The sequence below is a fragment of the Anoplopoma fimbria genome, chromosome 3 (genome assembly GCF_027596085.1).
Source record: "Anoplopoma fimbria isolate UVic2021 breed Golden Eagle Sablefish chromosome 3, Afim_UVic_2022, whole genome shotgun sequence".
In the NCBI taxonomy this organism is placed as follows: Eukaryota; Metazoa; Chordata; class Actinopteri; order Perciformes; family Anoplopomatidae; genus Anoplopoma; species Anoplopoma fimbria.
The window spans coordinates 8,690,363-8,712,677 of record NC_072451.1 but is presented as its reverse complement, the minus strand read 5'-3'; the positions used below and the strand labels follow the sequence as shown (position 1 = coordinate 8,712,677).

Sequence of the window (22,315 nt, the reverse complement as noted above, 5' to 3'; positions counted from 1 at the left end):
TATTATTTGTTTTAATTATAATACAATGGTAACAGTGGAACTACAAAAACAGTAATGTGAGAGTAAAACAAGACTCCAGATGACTGTATCACTGTTTATATCTCCTCTTCGACAACCAGCGAGGTGTCACCCCACCCCACCCTCCATTTAACTTTAAAACGACTAGTTCAGCCGTCCCGGTTTGATGACGCTTCCTGAAGGAGGGTTGGGCCACACCTTGTTCCAACCCATCAACAGCTTGTTCATGTGCGCTCGAGAATTGGCTTGTTAGAATATTTACCAACTGTACCTGAAGGCAGCGGGAGACAGGAGGTGGAGTGAGAAGCGGAGGCTGAACAACAGGGAGAGAGGAGGGGGGGAGAGAGGAGGACCCGGGCCGCAAACACCAGCACAGGAGGCTTGTTTACCACAACCTAACTGCTATTATGCGATATTGGCGCTAAAGATAAAACCACATTATTTGTTTTTTTAGCATTGAGATGTTCACGTCGCTCCACCAGCACGTCGTCGACTGTCTGAAAGGGCAAGAAATGTGCGCCGGTGGTCGGCTAGGTTAACGTGAAGACGAACAGGGGCATCTATCTGTCTTTTCACCGCGCAGCACGACCCTCATCTCCGCATGACGGTTTTTTTTTTTTTTTTTTTTGTGTAAACGTTTGTGAAGCATTTTGGCGAAAACCTCCCGCTGTGACCTTACACACAGAGCAGGAGAGAGAGATCCACCCAGCTGTCAAGATGAAATTCACAGAGCATCTCTCAGCCCACATCACCCCGGAGTGGAGGAAACAGTACATCCAGTATGAGGTAAGTTAGCTTCACATTAAACCTGGGCTCTGCTAGCCAGCCACTAGCTACCTGCCTGGCTAACTGGGCACAGCCACTGGCGGTATGGCTACATGGCTTCACACTTTCGTACGGGTGGTGTTTTTTTTCTTCTTCTTCTTCTTTCTGTCCAGGACTATATGAATACATTTTTGGAGCTTCCTGGTCCTTCTGTCGTTACACAACAGGAAGAGAGGAACTGGTTAACCCCAGAAGTCAAGCGACAGCAGCCCCGCTAGTGCTAGCTAGCAGACTAAAACCAGCTAGGCTTGTTTAGTCTGCTGCTCTGCAGGTACCTCGGTCCCATCAGAGCTGCATCAGAGCTGCACTAAAGCTGTCCTGTACTCCGGCCAGCAGAGCCGCGTCTGTCCTCTGAACGGCTTGGAATGTGTTTTTTTTTTTTGGCCAGATGAACAAAACAAAAGGCATCTGGCTGAGTCAGCATTTACTGAGCTAGTGTTAGTTCATTTTTAGCGCCTGTCTGTCAACCCCCCCCTCCTATATGATGTCCAGCCTCAGCAGTCTTACTGCTGTGGTTTTTTTTTTTTTTTTTTTTTTTTTATAATGGGGGGGTTCACGGGGTCAATCGGTGACAAAGAGGTGCTGATAGCTCTGTTGGCAACCTTTGATCCTTTTAATGCAATTCAAATATGCAATTCAACTCGTATCTATATGGAGCCTTGCTTCATACACAGATCGTAAAGTGAGCCAAACAAAGTTCAAGAAAGCCTTTACATATGTGCTAGTATGTTCAATTCAATCGGATGTCCAATCAAATTATTTGTATAGCCCAAAACCACATACTTGCTTCAGAGGGCTCCACAATCCGTACAGCATGTACACATTAGTATTCCAAGCATGCTGTCAAGGCTGTATATTTGGTTTGCAGTAGTAGTACAGCATATTTTATTATTGCAGGGAACATGGTGCTGGTCCTTATGTAAGTCTTAATAAAGCTATGTCTAGCTTATAAGTGACATTCAAAGTCTGTAACCCAGCTGGTCTGTGTCCAGCATACAATTTCATTGCCAGTTATCAGTTTGTAGTTGGGTAATAATTATAATAAACAAAATGGGCTAATGTTCATTAGGTTGAACTCTCACACAAATGACACCAAGTCCTTTCGTCAGTATGCATGAATTAAGTGGCATTTAGGGTGGGGTATTGATAGCTTTTTATCCAATCTGATCCAGTAAATATTCTTATTGAATCTGAATTCAACTTTCAACATTATTATTTTTTTATTTTATATAAGCTCAAGCATTTGTTGCATTGTCTTACAATTTGATTTGGCTGCAAAATATTTACTCAAATTAAGATTTTTAAGTCCTCCTTTTTCTAAAGCATTTAAAAGCCAAATGGCCTCCTTTGTAGATCCCTTACATGTAAATTGTGCCTTTTTTTTTTTTATCAGTGAACTTTTTTGGCACAGTCCCGTGATCATGGGCGCTGTGCCAAGTTACAAAAAAACAAAGATCAATGACCAAGTTGCGTGACCATTTGCCACTTTCTGGCGTGTGCTTTGCACCGGGTTCTCCCGTGCCTCCCTTGTGTAGGTCATAGAGAGATCAGTATTAAATCAAGACTGTTTCATTACCAGTTAAAAGTTCCTCACAGTAACTTAGTAAGAAAAAGTGGCTATTACTGGAAACTGGAATGCTTCAGGTTTTAGTGGCATAATGTCTGCAATTTGTAGTTACAACCTGAAAAGCTGATTGAATATGTATCTCACACCCTGAAGTAACCTTTTAACTCCACAACTTATTTTCCACAAGTTGAGCTTCAAACACAATTAAGTTGATAAGCTTAAATTGTTTGTATAATAGACGTAAGATTTGAGAAATTGATTTGTAAGATCAGAGAGGATGTCGCCACTCTGGTTGTGTCGAACAGAGAAACCGTCTAGTTTAATTGTGATTCTAGAGTAATGTTAAGCGCAAATTCTACTTTACTTTGGTCGAGGACAGACATTAACTAGACAACAGCGAAGAGTTTCTTTTTGGCAAGTTACTTATGGAATGAACTTTAATAAACTGCAGATTCTGGTGATGTTTGTAAATTCAAATGATGAACACGACAATCAAAACCAGTTAAAGATGAGTAGCCTGTTACCTAAATGTTTTGTGCTTTGCTCTTAAATTGCAAAAAGAACCAAAACTAGGGCTGCAATTATCAATAAGTTTATTTATTGATTAATCCGTAGACTTTTTTTCTGATTAAAAGATCAGTTTATAAAATCTAAAAGAATAGTGAAAAATGCCCACCACAATTTCCCAGAGCCCAAGGTGATGTCATCAAATGGCCTTGTTTGTCGGTCCATCCATCACATCAGACGAAGAAAAGCAGTAAATCTTCACAACTGAGATGGTGCGACAATCGAAAGTTGGTATTATTGCTATAAAAATGACTTAAACAATTGATCATTTGTCGAAATAGTTGCTGATTCATTTTTTGATCATTGACTAATCAATTATCTGACCTATTGTTTCCACTGAACACAACGTTTTAGATAAGATATGTATTAGCTTCGGACAAAGGCTTGGCAATTATTCCGTATGATAATTTATCATCTTTTAAATGGAATCGTATCTAAATTAAATCATATCTAGATATTTTGATATACAATTATGTTAAAAACATCTAAATTGACAAAAAAACAAGCACATACTAACTCAAATTTATCAGAAAATCTGATCAATCTATTGTCTTAATCTGATAACTCTGTATGTGTGTGTATGCATGTAAACAGTCAATGTATCTCTGGAAAATGTATTCATTTTATCCTCTATAATTGCACTTGAAACTGTTTAGGTTCATTTTGCACTTTTAGTTCCTTTAGATAAATGAGAAAATACTATGTGCTTTTCATTTGCCATGTTTTTAATTCATACTGGAGTAGACAAAAAGGTTTTACTATGTGGTGACTATTTCTTTATCGAGTTAAAAGAAAACGCTATACCGTGATATAAATCGTGTTCTTAAGCACCAAATAATGCAGCAGTGTATTTTTTTTGCTACAGTTAGAACGAATAGTGTGAGGAAAATTAATATCACTAAGTCGTATATCAGTATAGCATCATTAGTTGTAACGGCCTTTGCCAATGAACATGTATAAATAAGCTATGAAGTTGCATCAAGAGGTGAAATATGCTACACTGTATCTGTGCTGTGAGGACAGATCAGGAACATTGCCTTTATCTTTCTGCTTCCAGGGTTTCTCCCCCTCTCTGTTCCTGTAGCAGCAGTGTCTGCATTGTTATGTGGTTGCAGTATTCTCATAAGTCATCGCAGGCTCTGCATAGGCACATATTGCTAAAGCTCAGGGTGACTGCAGCACATTCTTTCAGCCAATGCCACGGAGTTTGCCACCAAAACCTGGCATGTTTGGCAGTAAGATGGTCTGGAATATCTATATTTATATATATATATATATATATATCTAATGTTAATGAGTCCCGTTACATTACTCCTTCACGAGCCCGTTTCAGCCAGACCGTAATTCCTGTCATGCACAAGACACAAAAGCCTAAACAGAGAACCAAATGTCCCGATCGGCTACACAGAGCTACCCGACTGTAACGGCACATTAGAGATGAAAAAACATGTTGCTGCAGCTTCCTGTACACATATTAATATATCATTGTTCAGCGTAAAAAAGAACATACTTTATGATGTTAGTTTTAATAAATACAAATATTTTAAATCGAGTAAATTTCTCTGGCATCTCTCCTTCTGTATTAAAACCGTGCCACCACTGCCGTATGGAACCGAACTTTGAATTTTGTGAACCATTACACCCCTATTATATGTATATGTATGTGTATGTGTGTATATATAGATAGATATAGAGATAGTTATAGGTTGGTTCATTCATTTTCGATTTGACCTGTTTTCCCTTCAGTATAAAGCAGAGCTAAGCTTTTTGGCTTGAATTCAGAGTCAATCAGTCATCTCCCCTGCACTCCTGACACATTGTTTTAGTTCTGTGTTCCTTTTGCAGCAAAGTCACATTAAGCTTTGAGCCAAAGGTCTTTCTGTGCAGTTAGAAATGCAAGCTGTTGAGCAGTGCTGTTCAGTGTTGTATATCAGCCTACCACCTGTTTAAAATTCAACCCAGCTTAGCTCGGCTCCAAAGATCCAAACAACAACCAAATCAGTTTCCGTAATTACCAAGCCAAATAGCCTCGGGGGAATTAGAAAGCTTCTGAAATGCAGACTAGCCTGTTGGCTGTTGGATATTCTCTTCCAATTTTTGTCTGCTGAAAATACCTTGGTCTGTGTTTAAATAAAATATTGAGCACTGGTTCTCAACTTTGTTACACTAAAGGTAAGCGGAGGAATCTCAGATATATTTGTGTATAGGGTTTTTCCACTTTTACCTCTTTTGTCGGCTTCAAGTACAAAATGTTACCATAACGGTGCAGTTTTAGTCCTGTTCGTGAATAAGGCCACATCCACACTTATACGTTTTCGTTCAAAAACGGGGTTTTAAAACAAAAACGATCTCTGTCCACACATGCGTTTCAGCATCGTTTTCCAAATGATTTGCGTCCAGACTTGCTCCCCTGAAAACTAATATCGCACGACTCTTCACGTACACTGAGCTTGCGGCTGCCGATGTAAACAGGAAGTACGTTTGCCTAGTTACAGATAATACGACAGAGTATTATACTACTATTTAATAAAAAAAAAAAAAGGTTCATGCTTCATACTTGGTAAATGGACTGTACTTGTATAGCGCTTTTCTAGTCTTCCGACGTTACTTGGGGGGTCTTGCCCAACGACACATCAACATGGACTGCTGGAGCCGGGGATCGAACCGCCGATTCTCTGATCGGAGGATGAGCCACAGTCACCGAAACTACCTGGGAAATTTTCCTCAATAAAGTCAAACAGACAAAATTCGTGGAAGGTTTTAGAAGTTTCATTTTTCAAACTTACAACAGTGCATGTCTTGCACTATCCCTCCCACACAGACATTACATTTACTTTAAAATGAACAGTTACTAAACAAAGTTTACTAGATCATGGGTCCATACATTTGGTCAACACAAGTCTCTCACTCGTTTCCTCGGTTACGTTGTTGTCTCAGTTACGTTGGATTGGGATAGTTTAATTGGGTAAATCCTAATTAAATCGTGAGGCCAGTGAAGGCTCACACCTCTGGACAGAACTTTCCTTAAACCTAGCGAACTGTAGTAGTTTCTTTCCTGAAATATGCTAATAACAAAATAAAGCTAAAAAGTAAAAAAAAAAGCATTCACATAGAAATTTACTAGAACAAACTAAAATAAACAGACTATAGACAGACATCTTTTACAGCAACTGTAGAAGTTTCTACGGGCTGCTGTAGAAACATTGTGGTGCAAGTTGCCCGACTCAGTGGAAGAGGAACCGCATCCTAAGTAGATATAGATGGCTTTTTCTAAGCTAAATAGAACATAATGAGTCTTAGGTTCAGGTCATTACAAACAAATGAAAACACATATTTCATATTATATTCCGTTTCTACTAATTATTCCCCCCAAATGTTAAACACTGTTACCTTAGATCGCTTGTATGTACGTGGAGTTCATGCATGAGTTCTCATTAGCTACAGTCCTAACACATTGAATAGAATCGTTGTTAATTGATTTTCTGTCGCCTTGCACTAATTGATTATATGACTAATTATTTCAGCAGTAGTTGAACTCACTACATTGTGGATCAATGTTATGTAATGTTTTCAGGGCTCCAGAGTCCCTTTTCCACTAGTGGCATTGGTGCTGCCAACTTTTTCAGTTGGTTGAACAGCACATGATTTTTTTGGTACAGTATGGTATTAATCAGTGCTGGAAATATCACAGAACATTAACTCAAGTACTGTACTGCTACGTTCTACTCCACTACATTTCAGTGGGATGTTTTGGAGTTTTTGAAATACTACTGCATAGTTGTACAGTAAATTAACCCACCCAGCAGTATAAAAGAATGAATAAAAAAATAAATATATATATATATATATATATATACATATACATACACAAAAAGTAAGATTTTGAATGCAGGACTTTTACTTGTGACAGTGTTTTTTAATTGTGGTAGTACTTAAATTAAGTAAAAGATCTTAATTCTTCAACCACCACTGGAAACAATGAATGACAGTGGCTCATTCCCTTTCCTCATCAGCTCTCATATATACAGTATACATCTGTCCCTCCTCCCCAGCCTCATCCTCTCTCTGCTCGGCTTGCTTTTTAAAAAAAAAAAAAAAAAAAGTCAGCTATAGGCCGCTTCATTTTTGGAATGGGGTAACAGCTAAATGGATTTTTGTCAAGTATTCTGCCATATGTAAATGCACATCATACACGGTGCTCCGCTACATACACATATATGATGTTTAATAAGTTTGGAACCTGCTCACATAGAAACAGGTGCGTGATCGTGTTACGCAAAAGTATCCTGTCGGGGATCATCTCATCCACAAGTGCACAAATGACGTCCCACGAGCATGCGGTTGTGATGAGCGCTCATCAAGTTGACTATTGCGGCTTTGGAAGCGGGGATGAAATGGAGAGTTTCTGTGGTCTCTGTTCCATAATGATCATTATGCACTGGCACAGTCTGGAGCTCTGCAGGTGATACACAGCCTTATAGCTTTGGTGCACAGAGAGGGATGGATACAATTCTTGTCGTGCACTTTTCTGCTGCATAGTTTTCACAGCAGTTTCACATGGACTCAGGTTTCTTCCTGCTCTTGCAGTGTTTTGAATGCAGACCAGATGTAGCTTGTTTTTCTACCCAGCTGTAAATCTGGCTCTTGGCCCAGTTGATTTTAGTCCTGTGAAGATGTTGGACCTAGGCCTGTGAGGTTTGCAGAGCCATGCTGACCAGGGTTGCTCCATGCATGACATGTTGTCTCCTGGCAGCTGTGTTTGGGTCAGACACTTAGCAGGACAGTTACATAAACAGAGGTCTATCCTGGGCCGACGTGATCTGCTGTCAAGGTTTTCCTGGGTTTTTAGACGGCTTCGCTGATGAGCAGCCAGCAACGTTGACATCACTTTCAAAACCGTAGGTCTAATTGCAACCTCATTTTCTGTGGATCGATATTGGACCAGGCTATAGAAAGGTCTCTCAAAAGCATGTTAATAATAATGATAATGATGATAATAATAGTACATTTTATTTGGGGGTGCCTGTCATTACACTCAAGGTCACCTTACATCATATAAAATCAGTGGTAAAACAAAATGAATAACAGATTAATATAACATCAGAAACAGCGATAATGAACCAACAGTACATTACATTCAGCACCAGATAATAGCTGGGCAATAAGTTAAAATAATATAGTAGAAAGAAAAAAGAGAAAAGATGCAGTTGAAGTAGTTAGAGTGAGTAAGCTATTTTAAAAAGATGGGTTTTAAGAGCAGTTTTAGGTTCTGTAGTGGAGTGCAGTATACAGATGTGAGGGGGGAGGGAGTTCCAGAGTTTGGGTGCAGCATAGGAGAAGGCCCTGGCACCCACTGTGCTGAGGTCAACGGCTGGTAGAACCAGTAGACCTGCAGATAAAGACCGCAGGGCGTGGGGAGGGGTGTAGGTCTGGAGGAGGTCTGTGAGATAAGTGGGGGCTAAATTGTGAAGAGCTTTGAATGTTAATAATACAATTTTAAAGTTAATCCTTTGGGATACAGGGAGCCAGTGTAGTTGAATCAACATGGGAGTGATGTGGTCAGTAGACTTTGCGCCTGTGATAATCCGTGCTGCAGAGTTCTGGATGAGTTGTAGTCGCTGAACAAGTTTGTTTGGAATGCCTGCCAGGATCCTATTGCAGTAGTCAATGCGTGATGTGACCAATGCATTGACTAGAATCTCTGTTGAGTGTTGTGTTAGAGCAGGGCGTAGTCTGGAGATGTTTCGCAGAGGGAAAAAGGCAGTACGGGAGATGTTGTTTATGTGACTGGAGAAAGCAATATTAATACAATATATTGATATTGTATTTCCTTTTCAAGATATTGACATATGAACTTCAAAAAGATGCTGCTCAGCATATACTTAAGTCAAACACCGTTTGGAAAAAAATTCACCACATTTGTTGGATGTGTCCACTAGAGTACCAGAAAGATTAATTTTACTTTGCTGTCTTTTAGCGGCTGTTGCAGGCTCAGTTTTAAAGCTAGAGGGAAGGAATAGGTATCATATGAAAACCTAAAGAATCTGTATGTACCAACCATATCATGCTAGATTGTCAGGAAGGTTGCTAAGTAACGCTCCGTTACTTTTCAAGGTAAGCTAAATCTTGACGAGGGAAAAACGGGCATGGCCATATTTACGTGGGTCCCTTGTAGCGTTGTTCTGACACCCATACCAGTATCAGAAATACCTCGGATACAACCTAAAATGGTGGCTTGGGTATTAGTTAGTACACAAGTCTATGCACCAATCCAATATCAGGTTATGTAATTATCATATAATTAATCAAAACAACAACAAGTGTCAGTCGCACCCGTTCCATACATCCTGCCTTCAATGGAAGGCACATTTTCAAACTAGGACTACACACCTGTGGTCAAACATACATTTACATAGTATTTGCAATGAACACACAATTCAAAAGATTAGCAAATAAAGGGTAAAAACTGTTTTGGTGGCATTAGTATTTTTAATGATGTATAGAACAAACTGTTTTGAACTAGAAGTTGAACTAATCATAACTCCTTCTCTAGTATCTATTTTATATTGCTGTGAAAACATTTCCTTCAAACAACTGGATTTATTTAAGTTTACATTTGAACACAACAGGATAATAATATTTACCTTCCCCCAATACATTTTAAAAAAACCAAAAAAACTGAATTGAACCTCGGGATATTTGCTGTTCGCTCCTTTTTAGGCGTGTGTGCTAGGGAGAGACTCCGTGATGTCGGCGCAAGAGCCGGTCACTGTGATTAATCTGAGCAGCATGCACAGGACAGTATTTTTTTTACTTTTTATTAAGAATTTAAGTGCAAAGCAAACATGCCATATTCATGTGAAATTATAGGAAGAATCTATAAAAGTCTATAGCTTGTGGGTTACCACACTGGCTGCATTTTCCAATAAACATATTTGACTGAAGCCTCTTTATTTATCCTGACAGACTCCTAGCATGACTAATTAACAGGAACCATAAGAACACAAAGGCCTGATGGACATCTGTATGACTCAACAGACTCATTAACTGACTAAAATGTGCTGGATGACTGCATGTCACTTGCACTCAGTCATACTCTGGGATATTTGAGTAAAACGTTTGTGTGATAGAGGAGTTTCAGCAGGAAAGACAGAACTTGTTAAGAGTGAGAAAAGAGAAGGAGCGAGAACAGAGAGCTGTGACTTAAAAAAAAATATGACTTTCAGGTAAGAAAACGAGGAGATGGCGGCATAGATAAACATGCTCCTGACACTTTGAGTTAACAGTTAACAGTTGCCAACCACAACTGAAATCTTCAAAAGCCTTTATTCCAATTTGATGTAAAGCAGGGGGGCTCTGGAAATGTGTAGAGGAAAGTCTAATAAATCAATGCAGTAAGAGTTCTAAGAAGACAGTCAGCCATGATTCCCCTGCTAGCAGCGCTCTGCAAACGGACCTGGAACGTGGTCTACATACTGAGAGAATGAAGGTAATGGAGCAATGACAAGAGTCAGCAAGTGAACGTCATTCGTGATGAAATAATGCAAACTAACAAGAGAATAGTGGAGGATGAAGAGAGGGTTGACAAGGCCAAAACCCAAATACAAGCTAAGGAGGAAGACGTAACTGAGCAGCTGAAGCTAAACCCACGGATTTGCTCCAGACGACAAAATGTCAAAACAGCCGATCTAAAGTGGGTGCCAATAATTCCCCTTCATTAGTTTCTTATGTAGAACAACTATTGTGTGGCTGCCTGTCTCTTTGGAACGACGAGTTAAAAGACCACATTGCGCCCTGATGCCAAGGACGCCTGTGGTCGCCTCACGCTGGCCCCTTTTTGTGGCCAAAAGTTACAAAATGAACGAAGAAATATTGAGGCTGGCTTGGCGGAAACTTGGTAATCAGCATCTTGCAAGAAGGTTAAAGCTCGATCAAGACTATGCACCTGATGTTTTGAAAGGAGAAGGGGAATATGCTGCGGCAAAATTGGTGTTTTAAAGGAGAAGAGAATCTGATTTGAAACTCTGTCCCCGGATAGTTTTCTCTCAGGAGGGAACAGTGCTATATAGCCATCTGCCGAGGAAGCGATTGGAGACATGGCAACGAGGGGACCCCCGGTGACTGTCATCAAAGACTCTGTGTCTCTTATGGAACAGGTCAGGCTTCTATTGTGGAGCAGAAACACTGTGCCGGACTTTGATTAATAAATAGCCTTTATATGGTATATGCTTGTAAGGACACTGCTCTTTATATAATACAATTTGGCCTTGGGTGCTCTCATTAATTTGGCATGCAGTTAACACACCTGTCCTCATTTTTCTTTTAATGACATCTCTACTCATGGTGTTGCTGCTGTTGTTTTGGAAGAAGGACATTTATATTCCTACGCTTGTATTCAAACCTTTTGCAGCTCCTTGCTCTCTGCTGTGTTTATTCAACATCGGACAGATTTGATTTGATTTAAGAAGAAACAGCCCTCGTGCTTTTTGTTTCATTTCAAAAAACGTTTGCCAGGGTCATTTCCATTCAATCTCAGTCTTTTCCTTTCAGTAAATGAAGAGTATGTTGGACATAGGAGAGGAATGGTAATCACATTACTAGGCAATGGGCAGCAGCTCCTTGTTTGGATTGTAATGTCCTTATGCTATTGGCTTGAAGTCATTGGCCTGCTGTTGAGGTCTGTCCACAGCAGCATTGGTGGGAAGGCCGTGCAGCAGCATCCTCAGTTCATGGGAAGTAAGTTTGCTGATGGTAGCTGGTTTGAGTTGGAGTGATGAATCAACAATTCCGTTTTTTTCTCACAGGCACAGTCAGCAGACATTTAGAGGAGCGTCTCCCAAAACAACACTGACAAACTTAATAAACACTTCTCCTTATTAATTCTATTATCATTTTAAATTGTGGGATCAATGTCAGAGATTATTTATTTTTTTGTCTAAAGCTAATTTATATTTTACCAACTTGCAATGCTCCACATTCTTAGAAAATTACTTTTTTCACTTTGAAAAATGTTAAGTAGAAATCAAAGTACACGGTTAGTTAAATGCACACAAGTCTGCCCGCCTTTGTTTAATATATAGTTTCCTACCCTTGGGTCAGTGTGAGAAAGCCAGATTTCCCCTACAGCTTGGCCAGAAGGTCACATGGAAAGGGTGTATGCATTTTTGTGCATTTCAACCATTTATGTTTTGCGGCTGATGTAAAAGTTTCAGTGTTCTTTTGTGTCTTAAGAGCTCACCCCGCTATCTGTTCTTTTACTTAAGGCTGTATGTTCTGCGTTTTAGTGGGCCCACCTTCAAGTTCTAAAGTTATCTCCTCAATCACATAAATAAGAAAGCCTAAGATCATTGTTTTATGAAGTATCCGTCAAACACTTTTTCTATGCGTCGGTCAACAAGCAATTCTGCTCCTCTGCTTTTTATCCCAAATGTAATCTGAATAATCGATTTAAAATAATGCACTTTTCCATCATCTACTGTTAATGGTTCCATATTAGGATTTGGGCATGAAGATGAATCTTCCAGTCAGGTGTCATTAAACTATCGCAGAAGAAGAAGAGATTCCAAAATTCAAAGAGTGGAAGGTTTACAGGTTAATCTTCAAATGTCTTCAAATTTGGCACAAACATCTCATTGGACTCAAGGTTGAACTGATTAGAATTTGGTGATCAAAGGACATTTATAGTCGGTGTCTGCAGTGGACATTAAAGTCCAACACCTCACGCATGTCATATTTTAATCACCAAGTCTGTTTCCAAAGCACTTTGTGACTTATTCAGGGATTGTTGATGTGCAGCTACACACAGGAGGTCATTCTTGCCTCTACCACCCTGACTAATGTGATACAGTAGTCACAAGTGACTGATGAACACGGGAACACTGCCACCTAGTAAATATGACATGGTCATGGGATATTTGCCCTCATAATGACTTGACGAGCACATGAACCTTCGACCAGCATGCAGTGGACTGTTCAGAATGGGACAGGCCTCATTCACCTGTTAAGACACATTGATATGATATGTTGGTCCTTTTGTAATGCTGCCTTCAGTACAATATAGTCATGGAAGACAGCTGATGATTCTGCTGGTCTTACTATCTGATCAGGGTGGGAAATAAAGAATAGAAGCTGGTGGAACAGGAAGGGGATCAGAGAGAGGAGAAGGGAGTAATGTGGGGGGAATATAGTCAGGGCGGACACACAGAGTTGAGTGTATAAAATACTTACCAATAATGAGAGTCAAGAAAATGTTCACTGAAGGAAAAGGAGAATAACTGGAGACAGAAGAGAGGGATTAAAGAGAAGAGCAGGGAATCTGATGCTTCTAAAGGCTTTGTGGTAATCCTCAAACAAACTCTCATATAAAAGCTCTTTCTAGGACCAAAGGGAAACATGGAGAAGAAGAAAAAAAACTGTGACAGATTAAGAAAGAGAGGAGGAAACTGGTTAAAAGGTCAAAGGGATGTAAAAGACCAGGGTTGATTGCTGATGGCATTGGCTACCACCTGACTGGTGTAAGAGGATCACATACTTGCACACAGTCCCTATCCATGCAAAAACATATACATGCATAGATCACATGGTCTCTTTTGGGTTCCCATAGCTGTCTTCTTGTCCTGTGAGCCCAGCCTTGATAAGACATCCTGGGACTATGTCCCCTCTTTTGCTCCGTCGCTGTCAGTTACGCCATGTTCACCCGACACGACTTTCAAAGTCCTCAGATCGCTTGAGTGGTCACTCTACACAACTTGCTTTCTTGTAATGGTGAGTCTTAAAGGTGTTTTTTTGTTTTCACACTACATACCAGCCGACCAGCGACACGTTATACTTTTTTTTGATGTTGTCACATGTTCAAATAGAATATCTGGAATATCTTAAATGCATCTGCGAGGCCCTGTCGAGCCAACAGGAATTGGCCTCTGATCTGAAGATTCTGTCGGGGAGCTGGAAATCAGGGCTTAAGTGATGTAATGTGAACTGGGCATTAGTGATGTCATGCATTCCCCAGAATCCCCTTCAGCAGCTCCCAGTGAATATGCATCAGTTATAAGTATGTACAGTATTTCTATGGTGATGGAATATTAATAGTTTCCAGAGTTTCAAAATCCTTTCTTTGAGTATTACATTACATTATTAACTATTTTGAAATCTGATGAGCGTGATAAACGAAGGGATCTCCAACTGGACTATGTATTCCATGCAAATCGTATTTTGTGATTTTGTGAATGTAAAAATAAATGCAAATTCAACCAATCTGATTATTTTGTATTGCACACAGAAATATTTCTACATTTGAAAACCCTGAACCTTATTTTTAATATTTTATAGGATTAATGGAGGCTGTAATTGGTTGATAATTCAATGATGAACAATACATGTTTTTTTTTTTTTGATGGCCTAAAATCAAAGCTCAAGAACATCTGATCATTTTATACTTTAAGCTGATACCTCTGTTATCAGAATTTGGGATTCTGGAGCTCTTAGCTGTAATCATTTGCAATTACTTGAGATAGTTTATCTTAAAAGTTCTATTGTTTGTTATAGTTTGCGTCCACATAAAAAATAATTTGACTCTCATAATGAACTTCCACAGAAATAGAAATAACAGCTAGGGACAAGGACAACACAGCTGAACAGATAAAGGTAAAAAATAGACTTATGTGCACAAGGAGTGAAAGAAAAAGGTGTAAATATAAATATTATTAATATATGTGTGTGTGTGTAATACATTATATTGAACATTATGTGTAAGGTGTAAAATTGTAATGATTGTAATCATTATGACTGATAATGACTGTTCATCAGAGTGACAGCCTGTGATAAGAACCCGTGTTACATTACATTACATTACAGTCATTTAGCAGAGTTATGTGTGGATGTTTTGGCATACTGTTTTGTCTGAGGGGAGGAGTTCAAACAGCTTGTGTCCAGAGTGTGGAGGATCTGCAGCGATATTTCCTGCCCATGTCCTGACTCTAGAGGAGTATAAGACCTGTATGGAGGGCCGGCTGGCAGCACTTATGATTTTCTCTGCAGTCGTGACAGTCCGTTGTAGTCTGTCCCTGTCCTTTTTGGAGGCTGATCCAAATGTGCAGAGAACAAACTGCATTATTTCAGTGTAGAATTGGATCAGCAGCTCCTAAGGCAGGTTGAACTCCATGAGCAGGAAGTACATCCTCCACTGGGCCTCTTTCCTAATGAGGTCTATGTTGGAAGTCTGCTTAAAGTCCTGTTAGATGGTGGATCCCAGAAACCTAAAGGTTTCCACAGCAGAAACAGTGAAAGTTATTACTTTTTCGAGCCACCAGTAACATAACAAAAAGGAGAAACCTAGAGATCTCAGGTTCTACAGAACACAAACATTGTTGTCTCATTGTGGGAGGGGGATAGGGAAAAGAAAGAGGGGCTGAGACAGAGGGAAAGGAATGTTTAAAAGAGATTAGACAAAAGAGAAATGGTGAGCAAGAGAAGTTTGGGAGAAGGTTGCAGAAACTAATATACCCTAAATAAATGGACAGGGAAAGGGAGGAAAAGTGCCGTGCACTGCGAGCACTAGTTAGATCGTAATTCCTGCGTGGAGAGCTAGACGCTGCAATGATGTAATGCAAATTTGGCACCATTTCTTGAGTCCACTATGTGGCGTTCGAGAACAGATGCTAAACATTCAGTATGTTGCTGTATATTAAGTGTAGAACACACATTGTAAATTTCGGAGGATGTTTGTCACATAACACTGACTTCCTGTTGCCAGTAGGGGGTGCTATGAATATGACTCACTATTGACAAAAAGCGTGTCAAGTTTGTGGCAAACAGCGTGTTGTGTAATGGCGAACCATATAACTTCTTCACTACGCCAACGGCGACGCCGTTTCATAAAAATCTACATGTCATCGCATCCGATTTTACTCACTGATTTTGAAGTAATTTTGATTAAAAGAAAAACAGTAGGAGTACGAATACAGAGCCTGGAAATGGACAAAAATACATGAAAAATTCACACAAAATTCAAAATTGCCGACTTCATGTTGGGTTTAGAGTATAGCCTCAGGAGACCTCTTTTATAATATAGATGTGCCAACAATATGTCATTATTCTAGGTCAAACGTACCGCAAGGGCTGCTTTGTCAAAACTTTGTAGGGGCCCTATCGGCCCGATGCCACACCGAAGGATAAAAACATATCACATCACAAATGTTATCACTTTAAATGCGTGTGCCAAGTTTCATGTGTTTCCATCTTTTGTTTTTCATAGCTAATAATAAGGTTTCACCGCTCCATGAAAATGCAAAATTTCCACAGTTTTGCATTATGCATATCGTTTAAAGGAGGGGGCTTCTGCTTAGAAAATTGTTAGAACAATATCAGATCTATTTTAGCCCGCTCTAACGCACGTGCACGAATCCGAGTAGCGAATGTACCTCATTTTGGCGATCAAAAACATAAAATATGAACAATAGTTTAATAATAATCTTTTAAAGAAAATAGGCCCCTTATGAAGAAAACATAAGAAGGAGATGATAAAGTAAACAAAGATGCAACACCTTTCGCACACACACACAGACAGTGAGTGCCACATGTTTGTGGTGCAGCAGTCTGCCTGAGGTGATAGCCACACCTCATGAGTCTGGATCAAGGCAGAGGTGTGTGAGAGAGAAGAGAAAATGCCCTCAACTGAGTAACAAGGCCAGCAAGAGGCTCAGACCACAGAGCGGGAGTGTGAGAGTGAGTGTGAGCGAGGTGGAGAAGGGAAAAGGACAAAAGTAGGGTAATCTGTGAGGATAAGCAGCGCTGCCCTCCTTCCTGTTGAGCTGCGTGTGTTTTGTTTTGGAAACTTGCGCCTTAGCACATGCTGAGCATGCCTACCGACCACACGCACGCACACACACGCACACGCACACACATAGACAAACATTCACACCCAAACACGCCTCAGGAGAAGTGTGGGAAAGCATGAAGTTTTTGCAGTTATCACCCAGATGTGTGTATGTGTGTGTGTGTGTGTTTGCTACTGATGATAGCATGGCATCAGATTGGCAAACAAAGCACTCTGTCACCATAAATGATCGTCAGCTTTAAAGAGACCACGTTCTCTGTGGCTGTGTGTATAGACATGAGGGCCAACAAAGCACACAGCCGAATTCATAAAGCCATTTTTGCATTATTCGCAGATTGACAAAACAAGCTTTGAGGCTTGAATAGGTCTGGGTACCGTACACATTTAAACCGGTACTGGTGCTGGAATTCTGAAAGAAGGGTACTTTCTTTCAGAACTCGCTCTGACAACAATGTAGTTTCCCTTGTTATAAAAAAAAGTCAACATTTCTATAAACCTCTAGCCTGTCATAGTCTGTCTATCCGACTCACCCGATGTAGACTGTGGGTGTAGGTCTCCCATTAGCCGTGGATCTCACTAGCCGTTTAGCTCCCCTTCCGCTTTTTCTGAGCTATCCATTTTTGCAAAGGCCTCACTGCTGAATTCTTTAACGCCGCAAAGTTAAAGAACAATGATAATGGGTGGAGCCAGACCTTTCTTTAGTGCTGACACAGCACTGTGGAGATGCTAGGTTTGGTTATGTGAGACTACAGTCTTGTCACCAAGGCATAGCGTGAGAGCGCTGTTGTGTGTCTTGGAACGTGTTGCCATGGCTAGATTTACATTTCACATACAAATATTGCAACGAGCTCTGTCTGCGTCGAGTTTTGAAAAGTGTAACAACACTTGCAACTGCTCTTGGCTCAGGCACAGCTCGTGGCTGTATCGATTTTTTCCCACGAAGTGACGAGCGCAGTAAAATGACACAGTGAAAATGATCTGTTGATACCAAAAAATATATAAAATATGGAAGTAGTCTCTGTGAAGTCATCCATAGGTTTCTGAAGAGCCATTGTCAAGCTAAAAAAGGGGCGTTCTAACTCCCGGCTCACCAAAAATGGGAAAGAGATGGATAGTTGATGGAGCTGAGGTTGGACCAACAGCCGCTGAATAGGCTACAGCTAGCAGTTAGCGACATGGTGCGGCACCCACCTGTCACTCAAAGCGGCCACGCCCTTAATTATGCCTCACTTTAAGCCCTAATAGATTTTAAATGGGTTAGTTACATACAAACTTACCCCCCATACAGTTGTTGTGAACGGACAAATGAGCTACAGAGACGCGTGGTTGATCACGTTGCTCTCATACCAGCAACAATACATTTTCACGAGAGTTTCAATGTCTATACAATATTTCACTACCAGGAAAAAATAAACCTTTATTTTTAACTCAATACTTCCTGTTTCCATTTCAAATTAAAAGCCTCCTATCATTTCTGTTAACCCAACACTTTTATTTTGAAATATTTGCAGGGGTTTTGTTGTGGAAAATGCAGTGACTTGAATGGCTCCATTTATTTAAAAAAAAAAAAAAAAAAAAAAAAAAAAAATAAAAAAGGTGCAGAACCAGCTTTAAATTATGGTAATCTGACCTCATAACAGAAAGCCCCCTGTAGGCTATAATTATAGAGACCTGCTGTGTATGCTGGACTTTTGAGTCATGAGTGATTGCCACATATACTGATGAAAACAAATAACGTGGTAAAATTATTTTTTCATTCTTTTACTATTAATATGTGACAGGATTTTTTATATCTTAAAAGCATGACATTTCAATAATGTAAAAAACACAATCAAACGCTGCAACACTTCAGCGAGCATAAAGCTATTTTCCATTATAACATCCCACTACTTTTGCGCCCCACCCCACAAAAAGGGATTGTGAGTACTTTATTCCTCTCAGTATTTCAAACTCGTTTATCTCCTCTGCTGAGTGCTTGATCTCTTAGGCTACAGTAGCAAACAGTTCTGTATTGATCCTGAATTATTCTCTTCTATGTATAGGCAGTCAATAAAAACACAACGATCTGTAGTAACCACACACACACACAAGCATTACATTATGGATGCATATCTGTGTTTGGGTAGAGATAGTTTCTGAAGTCCATTTGTCAGGTTTTTCCACGGGAATAAAACTTAAGATTGGCCCTTTGCTCTTGTGTTTATAGCTGATTTTAGTTTTGGGGTGATCTAGGAATTGAAACAAACTCGACTAATGGGGCCTATTGTAACTATATATGTAAATCTGGATCGGCGGGGTCACTATACAATGGGAGTCATATTACTGCCATATTATTGATTTGACTGTACATCTTTTGCTGCGTTGTTTGCCCTGTGGTTTTCTGTTTGTTGTCTGTGGTGTTGTTGTTGTTGACATTGTTCTAGTGGCTGCACTGCTCAAACAGTGAGCATAGGCTGGCTGTGTGGGCTGTAGCATGACCTTGACTTGCTCTGCTGTCCGCTGCAGAAGCCAGCTCTCCAGGCTTTTCTGATTGGGTGGCAGGCTGTCTGGCACACAGTGAGGCCATTGTGGTCTTGTGCTCTTTTGGCATTCTGAAATACTGACTGACTTTCTACTATCTAACCCTTGAGAGAGTGAGTATGAAAGAGGAGGACTGTCCAGCTCTCCTACTCGTACTTACTGGGACTGAATGACTGATGTCTACTCGCCCTCTCTACAGCAGAGACAAGCTGCATTACACACTGCAGACTCATTAACAACGAGCATGAGGGAGACTGACTGGCTGCATCGTGAGCGCTGCATTATTACAGGATGGATGGAAAGCAACAAAGGCCAAATTATACTATGCATCCTTGCAATGTCAACATGTGTCTACAACATCAATGTCAAAAAATGGCAACTACTATTAGTGTGGGTCTGTAAATGTCTCCAGTTTATGAAGTATGCAATGAGAATAAAGGTCGGTACACCTTAAAGGTCAGTCCACAGTAAGTTATCCTGGGACAACCTTGTCGTTGACGTAAGGGGCGAGCTAACCAGTGTTGTCAACTTGGCAAATTTCTCTTTTTGATTTTACTTTACTTTAGACTTTTCAGACCCTCTTATGGAAATATCTTTAAAGCTGCTCAGAGTTATCACAGTGACCTGGGTTCAAATGTCCCAAGAAATGTCGCCGGACCTTAATGTAGACCCAGCTCCCTGCCGATCAAAGGCAATGTGTTCTCCAAAAAGGTTCCTAGTCCGTGGAGAAGGTTCCTGCAGTCGAAAAGGGGCTATGGAGAGGACACAACAATGTGAAACTGTCCCAGACTACAACAACACAGACAACCAAAACAAGAAGAGCCCGTTAAACTGCAAAAAGTCAGACACTGACCAGAAAACCATCTTCTGCAAAGTCTGCCTCATTACAGGCATATTTGGAGTGCAGGCTATCCGATGTCAAACAGGGCTAACAGGGATGGTACATAAAATAGTACTCGTCTTTTTAAACCATGTTTCACAAGATGAATATTTCATCTAATCTCTTTCATGTAAATGTTGAATTATTTGATCATTTCTCTCCCGTTGTGTCTGCAGGCTTTCAAGGAGATGCTGTATTCTGCTCAGGACCAGGCCCCATCTATTGAAGGTATAATTTTATTTCTTCACACACTCTCAAGCATTGACCATGACACACACCTTATTGAGGCTATTCACATGCTGGTCACACCAAGCGTCCATTTTCAAGTGTGTAACTGATGATTCCGGAGTAGGGAAAGAGGACACCAGCAGTGCACGGAGCGCAAGACAGAGCAGCACAGTGCTACAGCAGCCCCGTGTAAACATGGTGGTGAAGCCAGCCCTTGTTTGGATTGTTACTGCACCCATTCTTGGTTTGGCCATAAAGGATGAAGGCAGACTTGTATGGAGCCAAATCCAGGCCAAAAGTCTTGATCATTTGAAAACAGAATTGAAACTGAAAGTACAAGTTTTGATCTTGAACTTTTAAAAAAAATACAACAATGTATTCAAATTAAAAATTAAGTAAAGAAAAAAAGTTTGTTTCAATTCTAGAATTGTTTGAATATTGTATGAAGTAAGATCTCAATCTGAAAATATAAAATCTGCAACTGAAAACTGTAAGACCTCAAATATAAATAAAATATGAAAGTGAAAAATTTAAATGAATATTTTATTCGAAACAATTCCAGAATTGAATCAAAATTGTATTCAACCCCACAAACCTTTCCCTTACTTGTTTTTTGTTTTTTTTTGAATACATTGTTGTATTTTTCAAAGTTCAATACCAAAACTTTATTTTTAGTTTCAAATGATCAAGACTTTTGCCCTGGATTTGGCTCCATAGACTTAATATTTCATCAATAGTTTCTCAAATAACAAACATTGCATGACACATCATACATAAATTGGTCTGTATATAAGGCGTTTATCATGGTAATGATGGTACAAAACTGTCATGTTCGACCACTAAATGGGTTTTGCAATACCGTCATTACCGTGATAATCATGTTCAGGATCCCCTCGACTATGACACTGTAACATTTGATGTTATTTTACTGTACAGTTTTGTAGAAAATTAAAGGGAAAATAAGCTCAATTTACATGATAATATTTATAATTTCCTCATATTTGAACCTTTTATTATAAATTAAAAAATCCTTAATGGGTTTGCTGAAATGTTCAATGAAGTCCTCTTCAGAAAGACCCAGACTTTGACCATGTCAAATTTGAAGTCATTTTACTGTCTCACTTCAAACTAAATTGAAACGTTGGAATTCCAGCAGAGAAAAAGGACAAAAGCAGCAAAGGGTGCAGTAAAGACATCTTTTTAGTGCATGTACCAGTGCATGTACACAGAGGAAATCATTTTGAGCCCAGCTTAAAATAAACAAAATATAACCATCATCTTATTTGCATTGTTATGTTAAAAGGGAATAAACTGAACGTAAACAGGAATGTAAAGGTAAAGTGTGTATTATATTATACTTTGCTATCAAGTTTGGCATGTGCACTGTTTTACTCAATGACTCTTTATGTGGGGCTACCTCATCCTGCATTATTGCCTAATTGTGTGTTTTTGTATAAATACACCAACAACAGCCACAGTATGACCAAAATGTAAGACCTCAAAAAGTCTTCAAATGTCATAAAAGCAGTGATTTATCATCATGTAATGACAGGCCTCTTTGTGCCACTGCACAGCGTGACGTGACAATATGTCTTTTCCCGGTATTTTCCCCTTTTAACTTATTTTGACAAAACTTGGCACAAGTTTCACCACCAAAGGGGCCTGTTTTCAGTAAGAATATGACGTACAGCACTTAAGCTGAGAAAAGCATGATCAGCCGCAAAAAAACAATATAATTTGTAAAGTAGAGCTTTTACCAGAGCATCAAAAAAAGACGCAAACCCTACCACTCATGTCAAACCTAAACCCGTGCATAAGGCTCATAGAACTGCATGCACCGTATATGTAGATCTGCCAGATGCTTATCGATCTGATG

The 22,315-nt window shown here is 39.7% G+C and overlaps 1 protein-coding gene across 1 annotated transcript in view; it reads left to right on the top strand.

Moving 5' to 3' along the window:
- Positions 1 to 731: 731 nt before the first annotated feature.
- The window catches only part of LOC129111819 (xenotropic and polytropic retrovirus receptor 1 homolog), a 42,885-nt gene continuing 21,301 nt past the window's right edge, over positions 732 to 22,315 (top strand). Inside the window, exons 1-2 of the mRNA XM_054623943.1 lie at positions 732 to 804; positions 20,388 to 20,439. Of these exons, the coding sequence (XP_054479918.1) occupies positions 736 to 804; positions 20,388 to 20,439 (121 nt within the window). The 5' untranslated portion in view covers positions 732 to 735. The remainder of the gene's footprint in view (positions 805 to 20,387; positions 20,440 to 22,315) is intronic.